Below are 25221 nucleotides of genomic sequence, written 5' to 3'. Positions count from 1 at the left end.
CTGTTTCCACTTCAAGAGTTCCAAGCGATTAACTGGAATTAAAACAAGAATATTAGTTGGTCAATCAAGGGGAGACAGGCCACAGACAGTAATTGCACAGATAAGAGCAGAAAATGGGTATACTGCTTAAACCAATGCAATTCGTGTGGCTACAGAAGTTATTGAATCCACAGGCAGATTTGAGAAAGACACGTTACTGAAAGGTCAATTCTCTTTTGTTCTACCAGTAGAGAACTGGAGGTCCTTTTAATTGAATATCTGGACCCAAAGCTCATTCTGTGACATGATCTGACACCATAGCTTAATAGTATTTCCAAGATATGAGATATTAGTAATTGAAAGAGAGGAATTTGTCCTTTGATTTGAAAAAGGTCATGAGGTTTTCAGTTAAGCATTGGGTCTAACATAGCTTGTCTTGCTATCCTTAACAACAGGCAAACTGCTACCAATTTCACAGCCTGCTGTTGGGTTTTGTTTTTTTCTAAGTTATCTGAACTCTCATTTTGTAGCACTAGGTATATAGATGAGAGTAGGCATATAGAACCCAAATCTTTGCAAACCACAGCCTTAGATATGAGCAATTGTAACAGCAGCAACAAAGGCATCAGAACAGGCCAAATTGCAAAGCGAGGAGAGGAAAAAGACTCAGCACAAAACTCTGGGACTGTTTTATACACTACGAAAAGCAAGGATATGACTAACTGCAGTGAATTACAAATGATATGAGAGCACTCAGCATCTGGCAACAAGCAATCCCTTAAGATGGAAAGCTACATAGCAAGTCACTTGTGGACAGAAAGGGTTAAAGAGCAATAGTTACACCCAGAACAAAGCTGAGTGTCAGTGTGGCTCAAACGAAGCTGGCAACAGCAGCATCAGCCTTGGTTAACTTCAAATACAGTTAGAGAGCAAATGAAATAATTTTTCCATCTAACATGCCAGTGGACACAACTGGTAACAGAAGATACACTGCAGAGATAGCAACAGTCGGCAGAGCACTGTGGAATTTCATCTGCGCTAACAGATGCTCAAAAGCAGCCCCTGTTATGACAATGTTACACATCACCAGGAAAAGCATATTTCCTATTGGAAATGGGTTTCATGACAGTGCATAAGGTTGGGTGGCATATTCATAATTAAACATCTCCTAATATACCCACAGAGACTTTATGTGACATTGCAACAACAAGAGCTGTGTGTCTGTGAGGAGAGAATTTCACAGGGCAAGAGCATACCCTTCCTTCCTCTTCCCTTCTCACAATCCTGAACTGTTCATATACAGGTAATATTCTGCACACCAAATCAAGCAGCTGTAACGTGCTAGGGTTATAAAACAAGAGGAGGTGGATCAGCTGGACAAATTTTAGTTTAACACCACAGCTCCACGACAGCCCCTTCTGAGCACTTCCATCACCGCTGCACACAGGCTGGGGAGGTGCCTCAGCTTCTGAGAGCGGTTTAAATTGTTCCCTCAGCACTAATTATTACCCTCGACACAAATGCTGGGGCTAAGAGCAGTTCTGCCAGCCTGATTGCAGAGACCACTCTATAAAATTCATCCTTTATCAAACCCAGCCTGTTAAGGGGCTCTGTGGTATCAGCACTATTTACACCAACAGGAAGGCACCTCACTAACGTGTGCCTGTAGCAAGAGCACCACTAATGCAGGAGAGAAAGCAGTCAGTGGCAGAGCTAACATATCAAAATTCTGCAGTGCCAGCCCACGCAGGATTTAAAGTCTCATTATCAGAGGGTCCAGACCTCGCCTCTGCCTCAATCAACAACCAGAAAATCCTTCCTGCAAGGGTTTTTGCCTTGAAAGGGATTCTTTCTGTTCAGCATGTTTTTAATAATTTTTTGATAGCTTAAGCTTCATTTACAAACACACACATTTTGTTCAGGCTCTTTGATACAGCCTGCTAATGAAAACTTAACAAGATGTGCTTGCAACCAACAGGAAAACCTCTTGGTGGGAGCCAATCCGAGGCTATCGTGAGACACTGAATTCAACTGTGCTGCTGCTTTGCTCTGCACGTCTGGACTCATTAACTCAGCTGTCCAGCATGTTCTCCCTTTCTCTGCACACTTCACACAGAACTATGCCACCTAGGTTTGCTGAGTGACTCAGCAGAGACCCAGACCGCTCATCTCAGGCCCAGCAGCCACCGGTTGAGGCCTCACAGCCAGTCAAATTTGCCATGTTTTGTTACAGTAGTCCAGCTTAGCCAAAACACAGCATTATCTCACCAAAACTGCCACTGCAAAGGCTGAGATATGGTGCAACCAGCTTTCTCTGAGCTTACTTCAAAAAACAGGAGGGATGAAAGGGAAACATTGCTGCTTCTTCCAGAACAGCTTTTGATGACAGCTTGGGTCCCAGGGCTGGAGGAGCACACTGGCCCTCCTGGCTGTCAGCGTTAATAACCAAAACACCATGTGCACCCTCTGTGCACACAGTGAGACCCACTCTGTCAAGGACTCTCAGCCAAGTGCTTTTTCTAATTGTATATTCCTTGACATATACTTTGGACAGTAAAAACACAGCAGTTTTTGTTGTGAAAAGACATAGAAGGAGGAGCATACTAGGATACAGAATGGTTAATATTTTTAACTAAGTCTGTGGGTAAAATTAATGCAGGTTTGCTTTAACTCTCAACATTTTATGCAGTGCTAATGAAACACACAGGGATGGGCAGGACTGACTTAGTCAGATCCTTATCTGATTTCTTACTTCTTACTGATGGCCAGGAGATGACCCATCAGACAGCAATAATGTCAATAGTCCTGCTCGACTCTCTTTGTCAATACCCACATACCATCTCCCACAAACAGCTTAGAAGAACACACAGCCTTTTAATGACTCAAACACCATCTCAAAGTCTTCTGGGATTTTATCAGGTGCAACACAGATTAGGCACATTCATTCACTTCTTCCAGCCCTGAAAGAAAAACCCTACAAAAAAGTTTAAGTGAAGAGTCAAGGAGGCTGATGTCTTTTAATTGCACATCCCTCTAGCAGTACAGCCACTTGCTCAATACAAAAACACCTCATTAAAATCATCCTCAGGATGGTTTATTTCCGGGTGTTCTCTGGGTAACCCCTGTGGGTCAGGCTTCACCAGAAAATAACCTTTTCCATCTGATGAAAATAATTTCCAGTAAAGTGAAAGTTTCACTGCTGAACACAGAACCGGAAATCAGCTCCCAGCAAAGTATTTATTAAAAATACTCCTTCTTGTGAACCCTGTTGAGTCCCACAAACTGAGGCCATTTGGTAAGTTAATAACATTGGCAACTGCCACCCTTATGAACCATTAAAAGGCAGCATTTCCCCACTACTACTTCCCATTGCTGCTGAAAGTCCTCATTTTTTAAGAATGCTTATTAACTTGAGTTTTGACAAAAGCAGGAACTAAATGAACTTGCTCAGTGCTGAGTGACTGATCTCAAAACATAATGCCCTCCCCCCATTATATGGACTTGTAATGACTGCTCTATTATATATATAATTCCTTTCTGACACAATTGATTTATTTGTATTTTCTCTGGAAGCAGCAATCTTAACCAAAAAATGACATGAATGTGTTTTCATGTGTTGGTCTCTCATTCTTATAACTCACAAGTGGACATCTTGTGCTGCTGTGCAAGAATTAGTAGTTTGTGTTAGTAAGCCTTTCTTATTTACAGAAAATTAGAGCTTGATGAAAAAAAATCAACAAATAAAACCCCACAGCATTAGGACAGTGTATTTCAAATTCCAGTATTATTATTCCTAAAAACACAGCACTGTTGTGGTTGGAGGGCACTTCTGAAGATCCATTTCCCCTGCTCAAAGCAGGATCAATCCCAGCAGACCGCCCAGCACTGTGTCCAGTTGGGTTTTGAGTATCTCCAAGGACGGAGACTCTTGGGTCAATCTATTCCAGTGTTCAACCACCACCACAGCAAAAAGCCCACCACCTCCTTTAAATGTCTAAACAAACTTTCCTGTGTTTCAATTTGTGCCCACTGCCTCTTGTCCTGTTCCTGGGCACTGCAGAGAAGAGTCTGGCTCTCTCTTCTTACCCCCACATTAGGTACTCAATGCACACTGGTAAGATCTTCCCGAGCCTCCTCTTCTTTAGGTTGAACAGTTCCTCCTCTCTCAGCTTCTCCTCACATATGTCTGATGATGTAGACCCTTAATCACCATCGTGGCCCTTCACTGGATTTACACCAATATGTCAATTTTTCTCCAGTACTGGGGAGCCCAGAACTGGACACAGCAATCCAACTGTGTCTCACCAGTGCTGAGTAGAGGGGAAGGATCAGCTGCCTTGAGCTGCTGGTGAAGCTCTGTCTAATGCAACTGAGGATATCCAGCTATGAAGTCTGCATCCCTGGCTCTGAACTGTTTCTACAACAGCAGAAAAGACCCAGCATAAATTTGAGGGAGTGTTTAGCTAACGCTTGATGGTCACATCACCGAAGTATGACATCAAAAAGGTATATTAAATCCCAGAGATGAACAAGGTGGAAGAGGGAACCACGAGAGTCTTTAGTTAGAGAATGGAAGGGCCATTAATTTGGTACGGGTCTTGGCATTGGCTTGCCAAGAAATTCTATGTAGGATTCCAAGGGCTTCTCCACATAGAAGTTTGGTTTAAAAACACAGTACACTCACAAAGTGCATTTCCCCAGTTCATTCAAAAATGCTCATGTAGCTTCAATCATTCTTTTTGTCCCTTAATTTCAGCTTGAGTAATGCAGCAAAAGCATTTCCAACTGTGAAGACATGCTATTTACTGGAACTTCGTTACCCTTTGTGATTCTGACAACTAATCACAACCAACTGCTTCTATTTTGCAGTTTTCAGTGTTATAGTAGAAGGTTAAAATTTAATGCATTGACAAAGTCAAATCTCAATTATCTGGGATAACGGAGTGGAAAGAGCACATGAAAGTAAAAATGCAGATAAAACACCTTCAGATAAGATGTAGAATAGTGAGGATGTTAGAGAAAAAAGGAAGAAAAGTCAGTGCGCTGATCCCAGAAGAGGCATCAACACAAACTCGTTGTCCCAGGATTCCAGGCTTTAATGCTGTGAGTCCTCAAACAAGCTCTGGATGTAGAGCACAGACATGCACCTAATACGCTTCTGGCTGTGGCTGGTTCAGCCCTGCAGTCTAACTAGGCTGGATCTGTTCTTGTCCACTTGGCTCACTTCCTGATATGGTCCACAGCTTCCCAACTCCTGACCATCCATGTACCAGGCTATGCACTCCAAACTACACTCAGACAAGTTATCTTCCCCCATTTCTGGACAAAGCCAAGTGAAACATCAAGTAGTTGATGGTATCCAGTACTTTAAGAGCTGATCCATGGAGAGAATACAGGCACACATACATTCCACAAAGGCCTCTCAAATGCTGGTGTAATAAACCTACTGCTTTCAAACACTCCTCGAATCCCTCACAGCATTCCCCAGGATATAATACACACCTGTGGCTTCATGCTTCAGTTTTACAGATGGTATCATTGTCCTCCTCTTTTTTAGGCATTTTGAACTCAAAGATACGTTGAGTGGGATAACAATTACACCTTAGGACCACAAAAGCCCCACAGGGGTCCAGAGAATTGGTGGGCCAGGTGCTGTGCAGCACAGATGCCAGCAGCCTGCTCCAAGTGCTACCCCTGAGTAGCTCTAACAAGTGCCAACCCGCAGCCCAAGCCTGTGTGCAATGGGGGCATGGTACAGACCCACAAAATGGACGTTTAGATGAAGATCACATCCAAAGCATTACCGGCACAAGTAGCATTTGGTTTTCTGCAGCTGGCACTTCTGTCCCAAATCAGTATTGGGGACCCACCCCTACCAATCCTGCCACCCCAAATCAGTCATTACTGGGCACACAGGTGCCATCAGAGAGAAATGGGAATGTGAAATCAAGAGCAGGACTCTCTGTGGGTGTCAAATCCACAGGAGTGGATTTTTTTCCCCATTAATTTCAAGAGTTTTGATTCTGATTCTCAGTCCTTAAAATATTCCACAGGCATCAGGGATAACCTTTAAGCTTCAACCATATTCAGGTTGATGGAGTAATGAGTTCCCTATCTTTTCCATGAGGATATAGCAGTCTTCTCTTCCAGAGCTAAATCACTGTGAAGCACAGTTCAGAACCATTAAAGCACCACTCAGCTCAGTCCAGAGTTATCGGCACTGCAGCAGATTGATGGTTCTCCTATACATATTAAGTAATTTGGACTGGAAGCTGCGAGAGAAAAGCCAGATCTCATTTTATTTTGCATCTAAGATATATATCTGTGGCCTTTGCCTAAAGGTCTGTCACTCTAGCTGAAAGCCTGACAAAGGTCAAAATATTCAGCTTTCTACTTTAAATTCTAATGACAGATGAGAGATACATTTCTTAGCATAAATATTTATACATAAACATACTTTATATATGCATGTATACACACACCCATAATCTTAAAATATCTCAGCATATGTGTAAGTGTAACAAATACTGCCACAGAGTCACAAGTGAATGGAGTAGCATACTGTGAGTCTGCCCTGACCTAAGATCTGAATAGAAAAAGAAAACTATTTGAGATAATGGGGACTTGCAATTTTAGCAGTGTTCCTTCAGCACTAAAAGAAGCAAGTTAAGACTAATTGACAATGTAAGCTCCAAGAGTTCTCAAGATTGAGAAAACGGTAAACAAAAGCTAATCTATCAAATTTAGCAGGAGGCACATTATCACTGCAGAAAACCTGAAAAAACAGAATGATTTGTACCATTCTATAGCATTAATGATTATTTCACAGAAACCAGAGACTTAAAATATTCAGCTGCTACCTTCCCTTGCACCCAACGAAGGGCAGGCTTGTTGCGCTCCCCACCTGTGCCTGCTTTCTGCTTTGCTCACAGCACTTCCACATTTAGAGAGAACGAATCTGACAAATCAGAAACTGTGCATGACCCACATACTGACACCACAACAGCAACGCTGACAGTCTTAGGAGTCAAGGGAAGGCCAGAAGTAGTACCAGTTAACACCCTTCTGTCCTGTATACAGGTGGTCTCATGCAGCACTGTCAAAACCAGTGCAAAAACGTGTCTGAAGGGCAGCCTCAAAGGACCCAACGGTTTTACGTCATGCAAGCCTTGCTTTTACAGCCAGGGCCAGGCTGATCTTTACTCACCCCTTCTGAAGTAAGGGTAGAAGTCAAACTGCAAACAATTAGCCCATCAGACAAGCTGCCTCATGCTTTCAACCCTGGGAGCTGTATACTCATTGCACATAGCGTCTCTGCTTTAAACGTGGCCTTAAAAAAGGACTAAGAATTTAAATGCCTTAAAAAGATGCAGCTAAAAACCAAAAGGGAAATAAATCTCTATTCCACAGAAAGTCATCGATTAGGAAAAGAGAACTCAAGAAACTCCTAAATCTTACTATTTCATGAGCAATCATTTGATTTTAAAATTGCAACTTGCTCCTCTTAACCAGCTGAGATCCATGAATCAGAAATTCCTGGCACATGGGCAATTTTTAGTCAATAGGTGGTGGGAACTGGAGTTGAGAAGGGATTACATCCCCTTCCTTTTCCTTTTACAACCTTCCAGAAATCTCCCTTCTGAATTGCATCCCTCCTTTCTCCCACATCCCTTCGTGGGAGCCCCAGAGCATTCATGTTTAATTCTCTAACAGAAAAGCAAAATAAGGGGCTGCCTGATTAAACATTAAGGACCTTTTTCTCTCTTTATGGAAAATACCTTCAGTTTAATGGGAGCAAGTTAGTAACTGTTTATCTGAAGGTTATCCATTAATTGCTGGCCATGTCATAGGGAAGAAATTTTGTAGCATCTAGGGGGTTGAATCATGGTGCTATAAAGGCAAGTTAATTCTGTATAATATTAAATGCCTGGAATAACTGCTCCCTTTGATAAACCCCTCAAAAATTAAGAACTTGTGCACAGTCTGCCTGTCTCTGGGATGGCACAGGAAAACAGAAGAGGTCCCTCCATTTCACCTTATTTATAAAGAGCCTGATTCAAAACTTCTCTAGAAATATTCTCAGGAGTTTCAAAAAGAAAGTTTGTGTGTGATGCACGCAAACCAGACCAGGAGAAGGGAGCTATCCCAGTGGAGACTTAAATGTAGATTTATTACAGACAAAATTTCTTCCATCAAAATTTGTTCTCCTACACCACTGTATCGATTTCATTACTGAAGTGCTGCACTAATGAGGCAGGCTCTCCATGTCTATTGTGCTACTATAAAGGAACACATTTTGTTATATGGACCATAAAATGCAGCAGAGGAAAATAAATCTGTTTTGTTGTTGTACCGCTGCCCTGCTTTGGTGTCTGCATCAATGCAATAGCTCTTTAAATAACCCCTATAAACTGTTTTGTTTCCATTTATAAAAATACAATGATGTTCCCATGCAGTTATATTCAGAATCAGGTCTTTACCCTTAAAAGTCTGGGGACAGTGAGGGAATTAATTCAGGATTTCATAAACTGTAGGGCTTACAAAACCCATCTCTGCAGAGAGGTTTTACTCACATGGTGCATAGAACATGACAAGGGTGTGCTTCTTCTTCTTCAAGGACTCCCTGAAGTCTTCACCAGCAAGGTGGACAACACTAGTCTGTTTTTCTTCCCATGCAGGCTCAGGTGGAGGTGGTGCTTCGGGACTAGAAAAGAAAGACAATGAGATTGGTTTGAAAACGTTTCTAGAAGTGAGAAAAGGAGCAGCAGCATCCTGGTCATAACCACCATGAGGCAACCAAGGTAAAAAAATCCTTCAGGGTGCCTTTGCAGTAGAAAAGCATGCTCGGTATTTTCAACACCAGATACAGTAAAAAAGATGTAAGGTAATTTCTGGAACTCAATAAAAATATAATTCAAGTGACTGTACTCAGGTATGTGAGAAGAAATGCAGAATAAAGATTTCCTACGTTGCATCCAACAGCTGGGTGGAAAAAGCATTGCTCCTGTATCACTGTGTCACCCATAGGCACAAATTGAGAAGAACAGCAAGCAGGGGGAATCAAAAGGCAACCGATATAGAACAGCATCTTCCATTCAAACATCCTTTTTGTACTCTTTATCGCTATCATGCAAACTTCTATAAAGAATTTCATGACCTTCTCTTGAATACAGATATTAAAGCCAGGATGCAATAATCAGCATTGTTCCACTTGGAAGACTAGGGGTGACTGAACTGGAATATTTTACCTTGATAAAGAGAATGTCAGGTTTCAATTATGACTGCACATACTGGTTAGATCAGAGCAATCCTGCACACCTAGAGTGTCTCTAACAAAACTTCTGCTATTCACCAGCTCACAGACTTCTCTGAGACTCATTAAATTCACTCCTGCTGTATCTTAAATAGTGATTACTTATATAAAATCATCAGAATGGTGCCACGGTATAAAGACCTTCATATGTCGCCTTGGTAATAAATTAGTTTTTCAGACTTTTCTGTCACTTTGAATGACACCATTTTAAGTTATATCAGATACATAAAAACCAAGTAGAGAAAAACTCAATTTTTAAAGTCCTACTCAAGGTCACTTGGTGGACATCCATCCTATTTCCATCGATGCTGACTTTCCAGTTGTTAAAGAATCAGGATAGGTGGTCTGAATTTTCACACGAACTGTTGGTGTGAGCTACCACTGATTACAGTTACAGAGGTGTGACTTATTCTCACACAAACTTTTCCATGCTGACCTGAAATAAGCTACCCAGCTCCTGGTAACAACCTTGTATGGCAGCACAGTCACCAGAGCCAAAATGTCCATGGCTGCAACTGAACCACCCCCTGGAACAGTGGGACAAGCCGTACTTTTATCTCCAGCCTACACCCCAGATGCATCCCTATCCCCACCAGCTTCAGTGCAGCTGTGACAATTCTATCCCTGGTCAGAAAAAACAAGGATGTTATTCTAGTGCCTCTCTAGTTGGGAGAACATTTAGGAGTAAAGAGTAGGAGATAAGTTGTCTGGGCTTCACCTGTATTGCTGACTACCAGAGGCTGCAGACAAAAGTATTCCAGAGGAACAGCAGGATCCAGAAGTGATCAACACCCCTTCCCTCTTCCTTGCTGCTTAGTCACCTGCCAGTATATGCAGGCAGCATCAACCTCACTGTTTAACTCTATACAAATTCTGCAGAGCTCAAAACACTCAAACTGGTGAAACAAGGATAGGGACTTAACATCCAAAATGGATAGAGTTGCCTGGAGCCAGCATGTGCAGGGAGACCAAGGGAGTACTGTGCCTAAATGTAAAATACAGATAAAGCTTCTCAACATGCTACAAAGATGCTGCCAGACCGTATCTATTACGTGATTTGAAGCAGAGATGTAACATAAAAAGAAAAGAATAAAAAGTCAAACTCCAGACAAAGAAAACTCCACACAACCCACTCCTCACCAAATAAGAGGGGAAAAGTTAATATTACATTCCTCATGCCAACTGCATTCACAGTTAAATGATTAAAACACTTCACAAAACTCTAGCAGGTTTTTTTCTCCTCAAATAATGCAGAAAATACATTAGGCTTACAGTACCTAAAGAAAGTGAATATTTTTATATATATATATATGCATACTTTTACATATATGCATATATAATGCATACTTTAAGTGAGAATTGTACCAGCAATTTACTTTGAAATGAAACTATTGTCATCATTATCATATCAAACTTAATTCTGCACACTTCAGCACACCACCCAAGAAAAGCTGTTAGTGCAGTCAAAGGTCTGGTTTTGTGGTCTCACTGGCTTTCCTTCAGCCCTACATGGATGGAATTCTAGGCATTGGTCCTGAAATGCTGGAAAGACAAAAGTACGACTGTAGAAATTCAGTTACTAACAGGGAAATCTGCTGCTTTTTATAAAGAGAGAACAACAAATGTTCTATTTATTTTTCAGAGCCATTGTTATTCCTCCTCTGGTGAGAGGCTTAAGGTATATTTGAAAAATATTTTGGGAAAGAAATACTGGGACAATTATGAAAAAACCCACAGCAAAGAAAGGATGTGTTTTATTGGAGACCATAATTAACATACATGTGTCTGAATACTGGAGTTCAGTCTAGTTTTGTTAGCAAGGGGTTTAGGCAGTGGATGAAGCTAGGCTTAGCTCCTCACCAAAGCAGTCTGCAGGAGTCACTAATCAGGAACCCAAACACTATCTCAAACCCCTCAAAACTTACTTTTGCAGCCAGTCAATGATTTTCTTCTTTGTTCTGAGGTGTGGCAGAGTGTATTTCTCCTCTCCATCCTTAAAATACTTCAAGGTAGGAAACCCTGAGATGTGGAATCTTTCTGCCAGTGCCTTGTTGACCGTAGCATCAACTGCTGCAAGGACACCTGGGCTCTAAAACAGAGATCACTCACTGTAAATCCCAGCCACATACACACCCTCCTCTGGCAGGACACAGTGGGCTTGGGGGCAATCACTCATTGTTTAGGTGCCTTCGCTGTCTCAGGGACTCAGCACAGACAGACAGAAAGACACTGATGCAAAACCAGAAAGGGACATCCTATGGACTACATGTAACCAGAGAGCTACCTGTTTTCCTACCATTTCTGACAGGATTCTCTGTATATAATTCACTTTATAATGCTTAAGGGTTGTTCCCAGGAATGGCATTTCCTCCCACAATTCCAAATTTCTCCGAGAAGAAACAAGCACTGTTAAAGACAAGTTTACTTCAAGGCAAATCCAAGCTTTTCTAACTTGTGGGCATCTTTGCATGGACCACCTTTAAAGCCAAAGGAGAGCAGGCACTTGCATAGTGTGATTCATCGGATCTTCGTTTTTCTCATCTCCTCTTTCTCCAACAACTACAAAGGGACTCTGGATGTCTCCACTGAGGATACTTAAATGGGGGAGACTAATTCTATTTCTCCTCTTGCATGGCATACACAGCATGAGACTGAATCAATAACACCAATACTTGTACTATTGGATCTCTCTTCTCCAGCCACGCTGATGGAACACTTAAGATGAAACTAATGGAGTGACGCAACCATAAAAACGGGGTATTTGAAAGAGGGATCAACCCCTTTTGTTTTTTTCCAAACCTAATTCATAAATAAAAGCCTATGTTTCTTCACATTCAATGCCTTTAAGTAAGGGGGAAAAAATCCATTTTTGGATTTGATCATATTATGTATAAGGGCTACAGCAGAATACATAAACATTTTTCGATTTTGTTTTCGTTCAAGACAGAATGTTCTTTCTCAGACTTTGGCAGGGTTCATGCATTAGCGATGAGACTGTACTTTGGAAGCACATTTTGAAAGGTCCTGTGGGAGGATGAGAACAGCTGAATTTGTTGTAGGGAGAAAAGTCACTTTTATTACTCCAGTTATTTATTACTGATTATTTGAAGGATATAATAAAGGAAATTAGCTTACGTCACTGGCTACATGAAGAAACTCTGCAGCCTTCTCATATTCTGGCTTCATTTTCTTACAGTGTCCACACCCTGCCAAAAAAAATAAAAAAATCCAATTAAGTTGTACACACCGTGGTTATTCATTGACCCATCTAGCCATTATCAAAATCCAAAACCATGTGGTAGAGATTTACTAGAATTCTGTATGCATTTTACTTAATTGATTTGTAAAGCCTTAGTATGATTTAGGATCTTTTCCAAAATGGCCACAATACTTTAAACAAATAATTTAATCAATTAAAAATAATAATAAACCCCCTAATTTCACACCCACACCTCTCTCCTTACAGAAATTTGTCAAGCCCAGTGCATCTGGCATGCTCTTGGGTAAGGCACAACCTCACCCATTTCACTTTCCAAATCTTTATCTGCTTTAAAAAGAAACAACACAGCTCCTCACGTGACTTTGTGACTTTCAGCGGAGGCTTACACTACAACAGCTTAACAGAGCAATGCAATTTGAATTTAACTGCACTGATAATAAGCCCCATTTTACAGTGGTGCAGCATGTCCCTCTAGCAAGGACTTGCACTGATTTAATCACATCAGTGTAATTACACCACCACATATGTTCCCACCATAAGCAGGGCCTGTAAAACCGAGATAATGGCGCTTTCTCGCTTGTGCGAAGTTCTCCAGAGATCTGCCATTACTTCACTGCTAAGTGCTGACATCACAATAAAGTAAAATGAATGCATGGGTGAGAAAAGCAGACTTAAAATAAATTATTTGGGTGTAAATTAAACCGCTTTCAGCCGGTGCAGTTGCTTCCACTTCCAGGCAAGCTGAACTTTCAGGACCAGGTGGGGTTCCTGCCGGGCTGTGAAGCTGCGCTTCAGCACCTCCAGTACGACGCTGGGCCTTGGTGACAGCCCCTTCCCCACCCCCAGGGGCCAAGGGACCAGCACCACCAGAGCCCCTGCAGGGACAGTGCACGTGGACAGAGTGGGCAAGACGGACACCCAGGCAGGGTGAGGAGATGCTCCTCCTGCAGACAGAGATGCAGTGAGCTGTAACAAGGCGCCTGGCACGGCCCTGACACCGCACTTGCCTGCCCAGTGCACTGTAATCCCCATGCAATGCCTCGCTGCCCTTCTCCCTCTTGTTTGCAGCAGCCAGCCAGCTTGCTTTCCTTAGCTATTATTGTTGGAATGGGCACTTGAAAGCCCAGACTTTGCTGAGCTTTTGCAAGTTGTATCAGAAGATATGGCGAGAAATGCGTTTCAATGCGGCTCCAGCAAAAGCCGTCTCTGAGGTGTACGGGGAACAGGGCTGGGGCTATTTTTACACCACTGTCTAAAAGAAAATAAAGCAAGGACTCTGAGTCTCAGCGCTGCTTTGTTTCCCTCTAATGGGATGACTGCTGAAGCCAGGAGACACAAAGCTGATCCTCAACTCAACCAGACAAGCATGTTTTATGGAGCACAAGTTAAAGAGCCATGAAGTGGTAGGACATCTTGGTGCCACTTCACCAGAGCAAACAGGGACCTCGGCAGAGCACCAAACACCACACCATGAAGCACTTTCAGGGCATGTTTATAGAACAGGGTGTACATTTTAAGAAAAACTGCAAATCCCACCTGAGAATCACAGCAGATACCAAAGCAGCTGATCCCAAACCAAACTCCAGTTCAAACACCACCTACAGTCCATACTGCCTGGTCATCTGCACAGTGTCCACAGCATTAAAGAGCCCCACGTCATTCTTTTATGCAAAAAACAGTACTGCAGTAGGAGCAGCAGAGCAAGGGGATCTCAGCTGGAGGAGAAAGCTTTGCTTTAGTTTTACACAGTGGTGTGATCATGTGCCACCACAACAGGAACCTGATGCAACAGCTTCAGAGGTGAATTCAGGAAGAAACTGGAAAAGGCTGAGGAAAAGTTACTGTCTCAGCACTGCTTGTCTTGGTTAAGAGCACAAAAGAGGCTGGCAAAATGATTTATTTGCCACCCACAGAAAACTTGCAGGCATATGGCTTTGTGGAAGGGGCTGACAGATCCCTTTGACACCTGCCCAAGTTGATTTATTTCTCTTTTTAGGAACAGGGAACTTTATTTATTTTGTGCTCTTCCTCACTTGTAAACAAAAGGCATCTCAAGTGCCAGCTTGGATACCTGGGAACCTCTCTGAATTTAGCTTGCTCAAATATGTGCAAACAATACTTTTCTGCAGGGCTAACTTCACCTCGGAGGACTTTACACAGAGTGTCCTTCAGCCACAGCAAGGTTCATACTGTGCTCTAGCTATGGTATCCACACAATCTACACTATATTCCACAACCATTAATTAGATCTGATCAACCAAAGGCATTAAACAACCAGAGTTTTTCACAAAGCTCTGCAGAGGGGAAAAAACCCAAAACAACAACCCAGGGGTACTTGTCTAGGGAATAAAAAAAAAAAAAATCCAAAGCATCTGAAATTCATGTAAGTAATATTTAGGATAAAGAGATCCAGACTGTGAAATGCCACTGTTCCGGGTTCTTTCATGAACATCACACAGACACAGCACTACTGACTGCCACAAAGCTAACTCACTCATGCTTAAAATAAAGGGGAAGCAGTATCAGGTCTTTAAAAGCACTTAAATGCAAACTGAAGTCTTCAAATCTTTATTGTGTAATGCTTGTTCTACCCCTGACAGAGGACAGCACGATATATCAGCCTGGAAAAACAGGCATCAAATTAAACTGAACCTGAAAGAGGGACAACAAATCTTAAGAGCTTCTCCCACAATAAACAATGCTTCCCTGGCCATCTTTATGACAATTTTGCTATTGTGTGCTACAGCCTGCTTCCACCTACCACTGCAGAAAGGGAGAGATACAAATCAGAAGTCAAACCTAGAAACTGGAAATCAGTTAATCTCTTTTATGATTATTTATCCTATCTTTGAATAATCCTCTGAGGATTGCCATTAAATTTTCAAGGCCAATGAAAAAGTTATTTAAATGAATTCCAAGGTCATTGTCTCTCCTTTGATTGCTACATTGGGTTGTTTGGCAGCAGCTGCATCCCTCTGTGCTCTTCTAGTTTTAGATGTTTTCTGTTCATAAAATGAATGGGAAAATAACAACAACCCTCCAGGCCCTTAGCCCAGATGCTCCTGTGTGCTGCTGGGACAGGGAAGGAAGCCCACAGGTCTGCAGTGGGCACCTGTGATAGATGTGCTTTTAGCAGATGCGCGGTCGTGTTAAGTGTATACTGACACTAAAACTAAAAGACTGAGCAAGGGAAGCAACTCTTGCAGTCCCAGGTGAGAAGAGAAAGGTTGCAGTCAACAGTCAACACAAGGATGCCCTGAGCCTGCTCCAAGTCCTGACATCCCCTGAGCCTCTGGGGGTCATGGCTGGTGGGAACACCCAAGGGACTTGTAGCTGTTAATCCAAGAGCACTCTCACAGCCTCGGTCTTTTCTCGCAGAAGACAAGTAGCTGCCCTGGAGGTGCAAGTCAGAGTTACTCTCCATATAGCAGCCCAAAACTAGTCAGGCTTTAGTGCCTGGCTCTACTGAACAGTTCTGGACAACTCCTCTGACCTCTCCACACATCATCTTACTCCTCTTGCACAAAAGGACCTCAGGCTGCAAGGGCCAAGGCTCCAACAGAAAAGAGCCCACGGATTAAGTGTAAAGGAGAAGTGTTACAAGACAGGAAGTCAAAGCTTACAACAATCAGTGCTAGGGCATCTGGTACGCACTCTTGGTAACCATTTTCAAAACAGATGTCTAAATGAAGTGAGAATTCTGCTATCCCAGTTTATTTATAATCAATCTTCTCATTTGCACTGTGCAGCCAGGCAGATAAGTAGCTGCTTCCTTCGGTGCAGTCACACAGCTTAGCTCAGCTGCACCCTCAGACAAGGGCAACCAAAGGTCCCCACATCACCCTAGGGACACATGTGGCAGACAAGTCCCCTCCCTCTGGAATCCCACCATAGGGCATAGGAAACATTCACTCAGCACTCTGTCCTTTGCCCTGTGTGACTCCATGCAAGTGCAGAGGCAAAAGTCTCGTGTGGAGAGAGCAATGCTAAAGTGAAAGAGTGGGGAGCAAATGGACATAGGAAAGGCTAACAAACGTACCAAGCAACTCCTTTTCCATGGAAATATCTATATTTGTTTACAGTAGCCTGTTTGGCACCATGGCAAAGACTCACAACACACAGTTGCTCTAAACGTTCTCAGAAGTGAAGTAAGTATTTCTATTGCTAAAACCAAGTTTTGCCTGCAGAAGACAACCAGAAAGCCAGTCAAGCAGCTCCAGCTAAGCTCCTGCATGTGCTGGCAGAGTGCTGTCCCAAGGATATAAATCTGTTTCTCTGTCATTTTAGGACTGTATAAACAAATATTACGCTTTTGGTCATGTCCTCTCATTTCAAGACAACATTGTCTGAGGAACTGAAGTGTGTGTGACAAGCAAGAGATAAAAGATAACATCCAGGCAGTTGTGAAGAAGCAATTTCTGACATGAAGAACCCTAGAGGTAAACTAAATTGCAAATAAAGATTTTGAAGAATCATTACATTTCTGTCATCAACAGACTTGCTGAATACTGTTATCATGTACCAGCTATTTATTGTATCATGCCAGCTCTACATCCATCTATAGCTGCATACCAAAAATACCTCCATTAGCCTGATGAGAAAACAAATTTGAAGCACAAAGCATGTCCTGCTTTCAGCAAAAGGGGCACTTGCAGTTCAGACTACACTCACAGAAGATTTACAGACAACTTCAAGAAAGAAAAACAAAGATCTCAAAAAGTTCAGATGCACCTTTGCTCTCTAAACATTTAACACCTGGGGATAACACCTTTGGTTTCTCCATTCTTAATCCCTGAGGAGCAGTGATCTCTCAAAACAGCAGAATAGCCTGTTCTTATGTGTGCCCCATTGTTAACTTTGAACATACACCTGCACATATAAAAACAAGAGTATGTAAATGGAGGAGGGAGAAACACAATCCTTGCAGCCAGGGAAACGATACACAGAAATCCCAGGCCTTTTATCACGCATGTAAGAACACAAATATGTTCTCTTCTGCCATGGAAGTCTTTAACATGCAAAGACTTCTTATGCATCATGTAAAAGAGTAGCTCTCAGGTTTGACATGAGGCAGTTTACAGTTCCTTCACCGGTACAGAAGAGCATAAACTGCAACAGCTGCAGATTCCCTTGCATAATTTAGCCATCTGCATTGCAGACATCTGATGGAAAATCATCCCCAAATTTGGCAGGGAAGGAGAATGACAAAAGCAGCTGTTTCTCCCCATATTCTCAGGTATGAATTTGCAACTGTGTTGGTTGCATGTTCACTTAATACTCATAATGGTCAGAGCCACCAGGCCATGCCCAGATCTCCACAATTTAATTTTAATTAAAAAATTAAAAATTAAAACAAATCACCTTGTGAAGGATCAGGAGCTGAAGGAATTTTGTGCATCCTTCTCCCTCTGGGTACTTACTCCCACCAAACCATTCATCTCGTCCTCACCAGCAGCACTTCCCACCCAGGTATAATTCCAGATACTTAAAGACACCAACGTTTCAAGACTTGATGCATTCTTATAAGATTAAGAGGAGCATATTCAATGTGATATTGAATTCAAATTTTCAACAGCTAGAAATGTGTGCATACATGCACAGATTCAGACTCCCCCACCTCACCACTGTACTTTTAAAGGTAGGTTTGATTTGACCAGGTATTACACTGCTTAGGGATCAGTGACAAGCAAACAGCTTTATGGCTTTACAAAAGACAAAGCCTGTGAAAGGTCAGCCTGGGAAGACTCTGGGGAACTACAAATGCAGAATTAGAAGGAAAACACTTAAGCAGTTGGGATTATTGCAGTCATGCTACATTGATGCAGTCGCAGCCTAATGCTTTGGCTGCGTGGGCTGCTCATCCCAGAGACAGGAGAGCAGTGCAGTGTCTCGTCCACATCATTATCACCATCTCACTGGCATTACACTCGCAGTGCACTCAATCTGTGTGTGCAATGAGCTGTGCAAATCCAATCCCAGCATGGGCACACAGAAGAAAAGTCCCTGCCTGTTTCCAGTAGTTCTTCAGTGTGAAGTTGGGGCACAAAATGATTACAACCTGGTCACCCTTCTCCTATCCCTATGATTTGCCAAGGTGGTAGTGGCCCCACCCCAGACACCGCCTACATATTTTCTATACTGGTGTAACTGTTTCAACTCCCAGAATCACTGAAAGTTCTCAAGAGAAGAGTCATAACAGCTTTAGACAGTTACAGTACCAGTTAAAACTATTTATTTTAAAAAAAGACAGTTGGATCACTGCATTACCTAAATCAGATCAAACTGAGAAGAGAGTTTAACTAAATGTATCCTCCAGGAACCCTGTCTGCATCCATGCTGTGTTCACAGCTCTGGCAGAAGGGCCACCTTCAGCCAGCAATAGACTTTGGGAGGGGAAGGCTCACCACGGAGTAAACAAACATCAAGCAGGTTCTGCAGGGTGCCCCCATGGGATTTACAAGACTACAGCTCTGATGAACTGCATAACACATGCTTCTGCCTTCATTTCTGGTGACACTGAAGCATATCTTCTGATGTAAAGGGTTGAGGGGAAAGGGTGAATATTCTCCAAGGCTAACCTCAGCCACAGGCTGCTGCCTCCCAGGGATTCCGGAGAGCCAAGCAGGGAGAGAGATTTCTGCTTCATCTTGCCCTCAGAGCGTGTGCTCTCTGCTTCTAAGCTCGCAGGGAGCCCTGGCTGTGCCAGGCTCCTGAAAGCAGTCTTTGAAAAAATATACCTCCATCTGCACAGCACAGAGTCCAGCATGCATCCAGGAACAATCTTTAAGCTAATCAACATCTTTATGTAAAACAAACTAAACCCCAAAAAATCACATGGTTCCTCATTTTCATTCCAAGTGTGGTTTCAGCTTCCAGCTACTGGAGATTACAGTGCATGTATATACCCTCTCAGTCAAGGCTATGTGGTGCAATTGGTAGAAATCAGTGTTGGGAGACGATGATGCCTCCTATCATCCCTCCTAGGAGGGAAAAGAAGAGAAGGAAAGTGCATCAGCTGGCACTGGGAGATATGAATTACACTTCCTACACCATCTTTGAGGAACATGGCCCTGAGTAGGTGTTGAAAATTAATCTTCCCCTATTGAAATGTGAAAGAGAGACAACAGTATGGTTGCCTTAAGGTGAAATTATTGAGAGTTTATGAAAAATACCACCAGAAGGTTTCCTTCTCAATTAAACCAGAATTATTCCACACACAAAAAAAGGCTCTCCTCCCCACACACACCTTCTCCACTGCCAGGTGAACAACAGAATTTTGCTTTAGGGAGGCAAAAGAAGTTGCACTGCTTTCCCTCACACTCTTACTCCCCTGTGGAAGACTTTAAGCTTTGGATTTAGCAATGAAAATGCCACAGAACAGAGGTTAGATGAAATAACTTTGGATGTTCAGCTCACAAAAACGGCATAACAAGCAAATGACTTCCTAGGATGCAATTTTTATAAGACATCAGCAAAATGGATGCAATGCAAAGAAATCTTCCTAAGAAAAGTACATCCCAAAGCATTCAAGCTTATGGGGTATGGGGGTTAAAAGCAATACTGACACTGGCTATTACTGTGAAGATATCTGTAAAAGATATCAAGAAGAGATACTATGAAGAATGCACGCTTTTTGTCCAAAATCAGAGCAGAAGTGGCTACCAACTGAGATCTATTCACCTACTTAGGAGAAGCATGCTGGGATGGTCGGCCAACCACAAGCAGTCAGGACCCCAGAAGACACAGCTCCTCCATCAGCACAATGCCCCAGTATCAAAGCAATGGATTCATTTATTAGTAGCTCAGAAAGACAGCATCACTTGCCAACTCACCATCTGAAAGGGCACAAGGAGCAGACAGGCAGGCAAGCAATCTTTCACTGTAGGTTTCTCTGTTCATTATTTGCTCTTTACATAAATTCTCTACCTTCCACAGAATAAAAACTGAAGCCATAAAGTATTTAGGAAGATAAACTTGACAATGAAAACTCTACTGGTAAAGATTCAAGTAGCAGAGATACTGTAAGGCACCTTCCAAATGAGAGCCCTGCACTGTATATTGAGCTTATCCAAGCAGGGAAATTCAATTATTTCAGAAAAAAAAAAATATAGTGGTTAATTCTTAAAGCTAATTCCCACTGTTAAGCCATCATTAGAGGCAAGCAAAGTCAAGCCATAAAAATAAGTTATGCTTCATTCCTATCAGAACTCACCACAAGAGCATTAAGGGCTTATATGTACACTGGGGTCAAGCTTGCAGGAGGACAGTCACCCAATTCACACATTCAAATGCGGACTTTTAACAGCTAAAATTACCTAAGTCCTCTAAAAGAGTACTCTGAACACCTAAATAATCTATAACAAATACCCAGAGACTGGGGGGGCTCTCCCTTCAGCTGTCACCTCTCAGCTGCCCCATGGCCGTAGCTACTCCTTTGTAATAGTCTCAGGCAGTAAGGACTTGTTAGGAGAGAGGGAAAGCAATAGCAATGTGAGAAATGAGGCAGCAAATCCCCAAAGAAACTAATGTTCCCTTCACACCACCTGCCACACATTCACAGGAAGATTTTTTTTTCCTGCTTGGAATAGCCTTCACAAATGTCTTCTTTAATAGACAAACTAATTGCTCCCTACTGGAGGCGAGCATACAGCAATGCATTTGAACAAATCTACCAAATTTCACAAAACCCAAATATCTACAGCTCAGTTCCCTTCCTACTACCCTGCATTCTGCCCTCGATACCCAACAACTGCTCCCAGGTAAGTTGTTCAAGGCATACACTGTGTCCCCAGAACAGCACCACGCCACAGGGCAAGTCAAGATCCAGCCCAAAGGCAGGGCAGCCCAAAACATCCCAAAAGCTTGGGTTTGCCAACACTTCCTGTAGTGAAGATGAACCAGAGTATGTCAAGGTTCCTCCCTTCAAGTCCTGGCACAGGCTGTAAACAGGCTGCAAGCCATCAGCTCAAGGTTTGATAATCTTATCTGAGCTGTGTGCTTACCCAGTAGCAGATGGGGTTTCCTAAACTTGGGGGCCAAAAAACGGACATCTGCCACAAGCCAGGGAATACCAAAGGCAGAATCCTACTTCCTTTGCAATGTTCACATGCCTTCCATACCTCAACTGTTGCAATACTGGAGCAGCTTGCAGTCTGGGCATGGCTCGCTAGATAAAACTCCCACACAAGGTGAAATGTTATCTCCACTTCACAGATTGGAAACTGAGACAAATATTTAGTGACTTGGGTCATGACTGTACAAATCAAAGCAAGGCAAGAACTAAACTTTCACATCTCCAGGCCAAGGCTATCACTTTTATCACTGGATCATCCTCCTTTTTATGATCTTACCCTGTTCAAAGAGCACAAACTGCTTCAAAAAGACAATAATCTCATATGAACTGTGTGCTCCAGTATCAAAAGACCAACACAAAAGAGACAACGGACTCAGTCATTTCTGGCTTCACCCCTTTCATTAGGTATCCTATCAAGTTTTACTGCACAAGCTAGTTATTAGGGGTTTTATACTCTTCACATTCCTATTTTAGCAAGTACCACTAAAAATCTGTATTGATTTTTATTTTTAAATCCTCGAGAAACATAAGTGGGATTGTCATTAAAGGAAAAATCCATGTTGAGTTCTTCATCTTCCTGATTTGCTGCCTTTTCAGGAACTTCTGCTTTAATGTGTGATTAAATCTCCCTGAAAATCATTCCTGTAATTAGTGTAATGAGGTGGGTCACTGCACTGTCAGGTCACTGCACTGAACTGTTTACAGTCCCTAAGATTTTTGGTGATATTCAAATATCAAGCAACATCCTACTGCAGACTCACATGCTTTTAAATATTGAAGAACCTAGTCAGTGTCTCAGACCTCCTCTCTCTGATATCAACACTCAGAACCTGCTCACTTTAGTGGAAGCAGATTCAGAAGGCAAGAATTTACCCACTTCTAACTGGATTACATGAACGATGTATCTGCTCCAAGAGCCTGACAGTAACATTCAGCTAAGTACATACATACAATGAACAGAAAGTTGGCATAATTTATGCTTGCACAGGGAAACATTTTATTATACATCCCATTAAAAATACACTAAGGCAACGGTAAAATTAGGAACCTATGGGATGTAGAGAGTCGGGAAGCACAATTATGAAACTGAAGCAGATCTCTTCTCTTCATAGACCTGTCCAGACTCCGAAACAGCAACACCCATCATCCGACTGTCCTTACACAACTATTCCGTTTTTTCGGTGATCAGGGCACTGCAATGGCCCATCCTCACATCTGCACTGCTTCACCAAGAAACCCACCAGAGACAGGCACTTCCCACGACCTGCATCACAGTCCAGAAAGCCTGCCTTGTTCCAAGCTTTCTGTGATTACTCTAAAGCAAGGAGAACACTTTCACAGGGTCTAGTGGGAACAGGATTGAGCACCTTGACACATAAATGTCTGCTTCAGTACCATTCCATGGAGTAGGATACACAGCTGTATCACAGGGATATGGCATCTGACAAGACTCCAGACACACAATCTGTTTTACACACTAAAAACTTCCAGTAATCCAGACCTGCACAGCTCTAACAAGAACAGCTTTCCAGCTACCTGCCATTTTTCTTTATTCCAGAGGCTTTACATCTGAAGGCAGATGCCAAAAGCTCTCTATGTAGTCACTGAACACAGCCAATGTTTTATTTTAAAAATCACAGATGTCATATATGACAGAGACAAATAAAAATTAAAGGATATTTCCATCCATTCTACGTTTAGTGCTACTCGATGTCTGGATAACCCACAAGCCTTTAACCACTACTGGTGCAACTGCACTGGTTGACATTAAAAAAATCTTTGATTGCATAATGAATTATCATGGAAAAACTATATTAATTTACAAAAAAAATCATTTTTTTCTTTATCACAGGCTGGCAATGTTAGGCTGCTGCTGACCTGTGCTAGAAAGGCTATTTTTTTCAGCCTGCAGAGTAGATTATTCTTCAGCCGTTTCAGCTCGTGGCCTTTCAGTTGATGCTGCCAACAGACATCCCAATTAGTGCCTGCTGCAATGTACCTTGCTTTCATAAGGAACCAGTGGAGGTCTGAAAGGGAGACTTATTTATTTATAGTTGTAAAACATGGTTTGAAAGAAATAGATTTGATTTCATGTGCACATTTTGGGTTTGCTTTACTTCATATTTAAAGCAAGCAATGGATTCCTACATCCTAATCTCACCACATGCAGCAGCAAGAAACAAAAACCAGGCCACTGGAACCAATGATGGTGTGCTGGCAGGGAGAGATCCAAGTCCACTGCTTAGTTAGAAGCTGGAGCCCTTCATCTTATACTGGGCTAATTGGTAGGGATTCTTAATAAAGAGTTCACAAAGTAGCTTAAAACCTTGGGTTTTAATGCATGGGAGGGAGGGGGGAAGGAGTGAAGGGTGTGAAAAGCTGTTTTTCAAAGACAAATTGATAAAACCACTCCCTGGGCAATTAAAAACCTGCACAGCTGAATAGCTGACTTTGGAAAGCACCAACTGCATAATTTATGGGGTTTGTTTTTAAAGGGAGTGAAAATATCTGAGGACAAGAAAGGAATTTCAGAGACATTTCAACAACACATCAAAACTGTGGTGCATTTTATAATTTCGAGATTTATTTTCGCCCTCCCTTCCACTGGGAAGAAGCAAGCAAAGGTCTATTACGTTGCGTTTTCTCTGCCTTCCCTCCTTGCCCAGGGAGGAAAAACCATGATGGTTCCAATATCCTACCAAGGATATTGACATTTTTTCCAACCTTAAGTCCTCCAATCAGCTTATGTGGCCTATGAAGAGGACTGGGAAGATCACAGGTTTAGCATGAACTTAAGCTCACATATAAGGAAAAACATTGCAAGAAAAAGATGTTATAGTTTAATGCTTTAAAAAGCAAATGCACACTCACATTAACAGTACAGCCAAAGCACCTTTTTCTTCTCTGTTACCTCTGGCATCAGTACTGGACCACAAACTTTGCTCTGGCTGATGGGGTATGAGAGGGGGACAAAGCAACCCCAAGCAAATAGGGTTGACTGACTACAACCACCAATTAGCATCATAGACTACTGAGATCTGTGCTTGCTGAAGGTACACAGGGAGGCTACAGCTTGTAGTGGTGCCAGGACATTATTCTGCATCAGGCTGCAAGAACAGGTACATTTTAAAGTGTCAGCAATGTCACTTGTGTTAACAAAACATAATGAAAGTAACTCCCGTGCATGAAAATCAGACACTTTTGGAACCCACTCCTGAATTGACTTCCAATTCTGGACTTTAATCACCACTCAGTAGCATTTGAATTGACTTATCAGAGACTTGGTTGGGTAGAGAAAAATGCTAAGAAAAATGCAGAAAGGCAAGTGTGTGGGGTTTTTATCCCTTTGACAAAACAGAGTCAGAAAGACTACAACACTCACTAATTTGGCAAATTTTTTGGACAGAATTATTTTTAAAATTGTGTTTGACTCAGCAAACAGTTTGATGGGGAAACTGAAAACACAAACAGGGCGCTTTTTTTGTGCTCAAGTGACTTGGGAGCATTTTAAGTCCCAGTGAGTCCCCATGTCACTAAAACATTTCACAACACTTGACTGGCTGCATAACCCATATTTAGAGACATTCAGAACCCAGCTGTCATCCTGGGCATCTAAATAAATTGATCAGCTGTAGG

At 42.3% G+C, this 25221-nt stretch overlaps 1 protein-coding gene across 1 annotated transcript in view; it reads right to left on the bottom strand.

Moving 5' to 3' along the window:
- The window catches only part of PDIA5 (protein disulfide isomerase family A member 5), a 99746-nt gene that overhangs the window by 20731 nt on the left and 53794 nt on the right, over positions 1–25221 (bottom strand). Inside the window, exons 12-14 of the mRNA XM_050339630.1 lie at positions 12428–12498; positions 11218–11381; positions 8553–8683 (exon numbers count right to left, since the gene is read on the bottom strand). Coding sequence (XP_050195587.1) covers positions 8553–8683; positions 11218–11381; positions 12428–12498 — 366 coding nt within the window. The remainder of the gene's footprint in view (positions 1–8552; positions 8684–11217; positions 11382–12427; positions 12499–25221) is intronic.

Source organism: Myiozetetes cayanensis, unplaced genomic scaffold (assembly GCF_022539395.1).
Source record: "Myiozetetes cayanensis isolate MyiCay16 unplaced genomic scaffold, myiCay2020 scf9, whole genome shotgun sequence".
In the NCBI taxonomy this organism is placed as follows: Eukaryota; Metazoa; Chordata; class Aves; order Passeriformes; family Tyrannidae; genus Myiozetetes; species Myiozetetes cayanensis.
This window is presented reverse-complemented; position numbering and strand designations above follow the sequence as displayed.